The sequence below is a fragment of the Sprattus sprattus genome (genome assembly GCF_963457725.1).
Source record: "Sprattus sprattus genome assembly, chromosome: 14".
NCBI classification, from domain to species: domain Eukaryota; kingdom Metazoa; phylum Chordata; class Actinopteri; order Clupeiformes; family Clupeidae; genus Sprattus; species Sprattus sprattus.
The window spans coordinates 27,698,630-27,706,157 of record NC_137912.1 but is presented as its reverse complement, the minus strand read 5'-3'; the positions used below and the strand labels follow the sequence as shown (position 1 = coordinate 27,706,157).

Sequence of the window (7,528 nt, the reverse complement as noted above, 5' to 3'; positions counted from 1 at the left end):
TCTCAGAGCTATCATGGCCAATACACACAGATGATGAACACAACAAAACAATAAATGATCACATTCAACCAGTGTCAAGATGACACACTACTAACAAAAGTGTTCATGTCACACTAGCAACCGTTGCTTTTAGTTGGTATATGCAATTGTGCATGTTCTTGATACTTTAAATTCTTCAAAATATAGGCAAGAAAAAACTGATATGTAATCCGGTAAATCTCCTTTTTTCCAATACAGCCTGTGACTTCATGACCTCTCATAACATGACCAGCAAGTTTTTCAAGCACAGAATATGGATGTCATATTTTCCTGCCCTCAATCAGACAGTGGCCACCGACACCAATGCTGACATGATGCTGGGCTTGGCTTTACCAAGGTAGGAATCTTGTTTTTTGGTGTTCGTCTGCAGCCTTACCGAATGCCAACCCACGCACCCAACCACATGAAATGGCAATTAAGTTAAGTATCAATCTGATGTGATTCCCTTCACAGATGTTAACCACAGAGCAGAGCCTGGAGGCAGGGGCACCAGCATGGTCAATTTGACGCCCAGTGCGTCCCCTTGGGCCGAATACGTGTCTCCTGGGGGGTACAATTACCTGGCTCTGGTGTGCGGCGTTCCGCTCATCCTCATCATTATCCTGGGGAACGTTCTGGTGTGCCTGAGTGTTCTCACGGAGAGGTCACTGAAAACGGCTACTAATTACTTCATCGTCAGCTTGGCTGTGTCAGACCTCTTGCTGGCCGTGCTGGTGCTGCCTCTGTATGTCTACTCGGAGGTAAAGTCACGTCAAATCTATCCAGCCATTTCATACAGACATCATAGGCATGTAATCATACTGAGTGCAGTATCTCTCTCCTGAAGCACATCTAATAATCTGTGCTGTCATTTAGCCCTTGTGATTATGACACTTCCATATCTTCATGGTCATTCAAACACACTCAGCGCCCTCTCTTCTCCTCTCTTCTTCTGTTCCTTCTCTTGTCATTCCTGACATGTCCATTAGATGAATGACTTGTTATGAACTCTGCTCCCGTACACATTCAAACCTAGGGCAGACCGTCCTCCTTTAAAACACTGCTGCTTAATGTGATAATATGTAATGTACTTGACTTTGCCGTGTGTTTTTTTGTGTCCTGATGAAGTTTCTTGGAGGAGTGTGGACCCTGAGCATGTTTATCTGTGATGCTTTGATGACTATGGATGTTATGCTGTGCACGGCCTCCATCCTCAACCTCTGTGCCATCAGTGTGGACAGGTGAGACTGACACCTCATCTCACTTCCGCCAGATAGACACGGAAACTGGATTGAGTAATGACCTTGGGAAACAGTTTTAGTACATTGTATAAAAACAATAATGTCTTTGTCAAAGGCAACATCCCTGGTCTACTGTCAGGATTCTAGACACGTTTACAGATAATGCCAGATACAGATAAAGGAGAGGGCAGGGTTATTACAGCTCGGGTATTACAGCCTTTCCCTACAGGAAACTGCCTCTGATCAGTTCACCAAATAACATCCAAGGCTTTTGTGGTCGGTTGGTTCTTTTACAGGCTAGATCAGACAGCAACCAATCAGTGACTCCATGATAATAAATGTAGCTCATCTAAGTCACTGTTGAGGTGATCATGAAATTTTCATGTGATAAAATGAATCTGTTCTGCATATTCTAGTGTTCTATTTTTACATCCCCTCTCCAAGCATATTCACCCGTGAGTACCAACCTCAACCTGTGCGTACTGACGTCCCCTTCTGTCAAAATATTCACATCATTTTGAAACATAACATCAATAACTCCTACCCTCAGCAGTATGAGGATGAAGTGATCATCCAAACAGTATTAATAAACACCTTTACTCGTATTTATCTAATTAAACGTTACATCATTTCGGTAATAAATACATAATTCTGTACACAGAGAAGACCTCAGATTCTTTTGAGTAAAAATAGTTTTGTTGTTTCTCACCATATTCTACTGCTACCCGTTTTCAATATCCAAATGTTACCAGAAATATTTTCCCAGAATTTGAAAATGTTGTGTATTGTCTTTATGCCAGTTCCAGGGTCTGTAACTGAAAATCAGCTTTGTGGTTTGTGGAGTGATGAATAATTGAATCTGCTTTTTAAAAATGTTTTATTTTTGTTTGTCATTCAGGTACATTGCTGTTGTTGTCCCCCTTAAGTACAACAGAAACCAGTTTAGCATGCGCCAGCTAGCTCTGATTGGTGCCACATGGCTGCTGTCACTGACTGTGGCCAGCCCAGTCATCTTTGGACTGAACCAGGTGCCAAAGCGGAACCCAAACGTCTGTAAGCTGGAGGACGATCGTTTTGTGGTCTATTCGTCCATCTGCTCCTTCTTCGTGCCATGCCCAGTCATGCTCTTGCTGTACTACTGGATGTTCAGGGGCCTGCGGCGCTGGAGCTCAGGCCGCAGCCGCTCCCACTTCAGGCGGCCAGCGAGGGGGGCCCAGAGCCTGTCCCTGAGGCTGGGCCCCGCCCTGCAGAAGGAGAAGGGCCAGGAAAGGGGAAAGGTTGTGTCCCTTGTGCCAGGAGGCCACCGGCCCAACTCATTACCCGCCACACCCGCTACACCCATAATCTCTGCTACACCTGGAATTCCAGTCTCCCCCGACACCACAACACCAAACAACCCACTGAGTCCCATCAGCCCGGTAACCCTGACAACAGACGAGGTTCAGCTACCGTTGGGGACAGAGAGTGACCCCATGACCACTCAACTGGACAGTGCGTCGGATGCTGAGCCCACGGACAGACCGCGTAATGCAAGTGGACCAAAGGAGAATGGGCTTGCTAAGAACCATGGATCCCGAAGGTCGCGGCGCCACAGTAAAAGCAGCCGTGTGAGTGGGCGGGAGCGCAAGGCCATGAAGGTGCTGCCTGTGGTTGTAGGTATGTTGACACAATGCCGTAGAGTCAAAGTTTTGTGAATTTGTAAAAAAATCAAAAATAAAAAAAATAATAAAGAAAATATCAGTTAATGGAATCTACAGAATAGTAGCTCAGTTTCTATTGCCTAAAAAACTGAGCTAAATTTCGCTTACTGAGCTAAATTCTTCTAACGTTCATCTAGCTGTCCATTCAGTGTGTGCGCGCTCTGTGCAAATGGGAAACCTTGGCCCGGGCCATACACTATTGTAGCCAATCAATGCTCTGCTTCATGAGCACAGAAAGGAAGGTTGTAGTTTCATTGGCTATTGAGCTCTAACATCAACAACCTTTCACCAGAATCGATCTTCGATTGAGGAAAGAACTGTTAGGAATAACTGAAGATGAGCATCAAATTAACTATCTATAAGCAATAAGTAAATCAGAACGATATTTGTTATTTGACAATTCACTGTGAGTAGGGAGATTAATGATGGCCTTTATTGTAAGGGAGGGCCTGTGTTTGTGAAAACAACCCTGAAGCTGTTAAACAAATAGCTCAGTAAAGGACACAGCCCATCAACACAGAGATGCATTTCAGAAAATTGCAGCTTTCTCTGTCCTGCTGGGTCTGGCTAATACCCATTAAGCATGTTTCCTGCTCTCCCCTGCACTGTTGGCTTCTAAAATGTTATCAGTACATACTTTTTAAAGTCATCACCACATTACTGCGTGTGTGTGTGTGTGCGTGTGCGTGTGCGTGTGCGTGTGCGTGTGCGTGTGTCTGAGTTGCATGGATAGATATGTAGCACTTCATTTTCATTTTCATTTATTGGGGACGAGTACTAAGCCTGTCCTTTTCCGTTCCAGCCTTTCCTGATTCCAGTGTGGACTCCCTTCTCTGTAACCTGATCTCTCCTCTCATCTCACAGGTGTGTTCTTGGCTTGCTGGACCCCTTTCTTTGTAGTTCATGTCACCAATGTCCTCTGTGTCACCTGCAAAATCCAGCCGCAACTCATCAGTGTTGTGACATGGCTGGGCTACGTCAACAGTGCAGTAAACCCCATCATCTACACCGCCTTCAATGCAGAGTTCAGGAACGTCTTTCACAAGCTCCTCTGCTGTCGGACCTGAAGCCTACATTTCTCCACCAAGGGGTAAAAAAAAGACATACTGAAGACCCTCAGATATATGGGGTCACTGTGGAATGACAAGATGTTAACGAAGCCTTAGTCAATATGACTGAACACAAAAAAAGATGCTGCTGCTTGCCTTGTAATATATTCGCAATCCTTTTTCAATGATTGTTTGAGGTACACTGCAGAATACTGTTAGTATCTTGGCCCAGAGGCATAAAATATGTGAACATGTCTTCAGAAGAGTCTTGACTGTACTTGATGCGCATGTAATGTACAGATAAACTCACTCCATTTTATGACAATTCATTGAGTTTCCAACCCTTCCATCTCAACGTGAATATATTCTTTTATTGTCTGATTAAACATTACCTTGTTTATGCGTTTACTAACACAATCATTGCCATTGAATACGCATACACTTATGTCTGGCAATGAACACAGTCATAGGCACGATCCAGTGATGGTGTCTAGCTAAAATACTTTTCAATGTTAATTATTCAAACATAGGAAACGCCAAAAAATCAGAAATGTTTGGTATTGTTTGACGACTCTGTTTTTCCAACCCTATACTGATGGCCAATGGTGTGCTGTAAATAAGTATGTTAACCCAAATGACTCCTTTGCAGTAAATGTGTTTATTGTACTGATACAGTGGACAGTGGTACAGGAGGTAGAGAAGACGTTTAGTAAACAGAAGGTTCGATTCACTGTCGAAGCGTCCTTGAGCAGGACACTGAACCCCTAATTGCTCCTGATGTGCAGTGTGCTATCAGTGTAAAATGTGAATACTTCCTTTTGAGTTGCTTTGGATAAAAGCGTCTATAAAATGTACTGATATTAAAATGTGATAGTAGAGAATATTGAATGGTGTGCTATATTTCAGGGGTAATTATCATTCTGCGGATATTAAACATATCGTATTTCTTACATCCAAAGTCTATGTAAGTGCTTCAAATGTTCTACAAGGAGACTGCTGTGTTCATTTCAGCTGTATTTCATATTGATGCTGTGGTATATCATAAAAATGTAAGGAATTGCATTCGTTTTGGAGCAATTTATTTTAATTAATTGAATGAGATTAAATGACAGATGGAGGTTTGATATAAATAAAAAGCAAGATGTGTAATTCTCAACAGAGAGACTGAAAACACAGAGAGAATGAGCCCATTATAAATGCATTTAGCCCCTTTGGGTCACATGGTTGGTTTGGAAAGCACAGGTAATCATGTTATTTACTTGGGTCAGGTGGTTGGTTTGGCGAGCACAGGTAATCATGAGGTAGCACAAGGCAATCATGCCATTTTAGTTCATGCGTGACACCCATGCCTGTCATCTATTTTGATGATGTATGCTCACTACCAGACAGCTGCTTTTCCTGTTCCTCCTGTGATGCTCAGATTGAAACCTGAGTCCATCAAACAGAAGGGGATGTGATACACACAGCACTGTCCACTGACCCACTATTGTCTGGTGCTGATCTGATGAATCAAGGAAAAACAGGAATAATATTAAATTAACCTCGATACATCGCACATATAAAGAGAGCGACTGATATAAGAAGGCAACTCGATTTCACAAACCAAAGTGAAAAGGGGATTTTTCAGTGAGAATAGCTGACAGTGGTAAGTTACGTGACTGGCTTCTCTACGACTAGTAAGCTAGTCAGTCAATGTTTTGTTCCCACTGTCGACAACACGCTGCAGCCGAAAGCTAGACTAGCAACAGCTTTATAGTGGGCAACAAACATGCCAAAAGAGGTGATCTGCATTTATTTATGTATTTTAATCAAGATAAACATTACACAAAGGTTAGTTACACACAAAAGTGCAACTACAAAATGGTGGGTGGTAAAAATAACATATCAGTGGCTGGTAGAATTGAGAATTCACAAACCACTTTGCTGTGAATCATTATAAATCACACCATGCCACTTTAATCTCACTCGAGTCATTCTGCCATTGTAAATGTGCTTTGTAGTGGGTTTTATTTAGTTTTTCGGTGTTAGACTTCATTTAAAAGGAAGCCCAGCAGGGAAGAGGTGTGCTATCTGCCTGTGTGAGCTGAAGCGTGCAGAAGGTGTCTGAGCTTTTAGAGCTCCAAAAGGGATGAAAGACTCACTTTGGACCTCTAAGTAACCACGGAAACAGGCCAGAATGAATCAATGTGAGGGGCACTCTCCATCCTTAGTGCACTGGCCATCATAATTTCCAGGCCAGGCACTTGACACTATCAATTTACCACACTTCAAGCTCTGTATTGCATGTCCGATATATATGACCTAAGGATGTTCTATGCAGCGTTAAGACACTCTACACAGACCCAACACCCCCCCCCCCCCCCTCCCCAAAATTAATGAATTGAATATTTCAAGTAGGCCTGTGAGCTATAGCCTAACATCTATCTATAAATCCAGAAATCTGTGTGTGTGTGTCAGTCTGTCTAGGGCGTATCTCCCTGACATTAGTTACGTTAGTTATGAGATTTCGCATGTAGCTTACGCATGTCATGAACCTGTGCATCCTTGATTTTGAAGATTTTTGAATTCATAGATCGCGAGATATTTGTATTTTACCGTTTCCCGTAGGCACTATGGGTTATCGTTTCCCGCAGCAAGTCCCACTGCAAGTCCCACTGCAAGTCCCACTTACGTCACAATCAAACAAGCTACGTCACGCTCAGAACCTATAAAATCGGATGGTCAAACTCGATTGTCAGTTTTTGCAACAAGACAATTAAGTGGCTTATTATTTACACATACTGGAACAAGAAAACACAGACTACATACGGCAGTGAAACAAGGTGAGTTTCCTATAGATCAAACATGGTCTGAATGGAAACCATATGGGACCATCATACCTTTCAGAGTATAATGAATGGTAAACTGTTATTGGTTACCAAGGGTCTTACATTAAAGTGTTCTCAGAGATTCTAGCCCCGGATCTCAAAATAATGATATTTAAAAAGTGCCCCGTATTATTCTGATAATTCAATACAGACTTTGAAAATAATATGACATCGTTGATCAAAGTCCAACCGCACCCCGTCAACGGACATATGCTTAATCTATCTACGAGACAGCAAGGGAAAATAAACGACGATTAGTAAAACGGTGAAACTTTTAAAATGCGTCTAAACAGTTCTCATAAACGTGCCAATGCGTTTAAAATGAAAAACCACGATACACAATGCTCAAAGCTGATAGTACAGTACAAGTTGTACAAGTACAGTACAAGTTGTACACATTCTTAATCTTAAAGCATTAGTGACATATGACATTTAGTTTATAGTTTAGACAGCAACGTTGACATCTATATTCAACTGCATCCACTACATAATATCAAACTTTATTTGTTGGTATATCTCCAAAAAGGCTAACATCAAAACATTTCTTAATGAAAAGGAAACATGCATCACAATAATACTTCAGTGTAACCTGTACCTATGTGGAGTGCAAATATGTCTTGCTATTACTCTACCCAACAGCTACACCTACGTCT

At 42.2% G+C, this 7,528-nt stretch overlaps 1 protein-coding gene across 1 annotated transcript; it reads left to right on the top strand.

Moving 5' to 3' along the window:
* Positions 1–533: 533 nt before the first annotated feature.
* drd4-rs (dopamine receptor D4 related sequence) lies at positions 534–4,026 on the top strand (the record flags this gene model as incomplete). Its single annotated transcript, XM_080851128.1, has 4 exons — positions 534–779; positions 1,147–1,259; positions 2,158–2,915; positions 3,824–4,026. The coding sequence occupies 4 exons, from the start codon at positions 534–536 to the stop codon at positions 4,024–4,026; spliced, it is 1,320 nt and encodes a 439-aa protein (XP_080707254.1).
* Between the last annotated feature and the right edge of the window lie 3,502 nt (positions 4,027–7,528).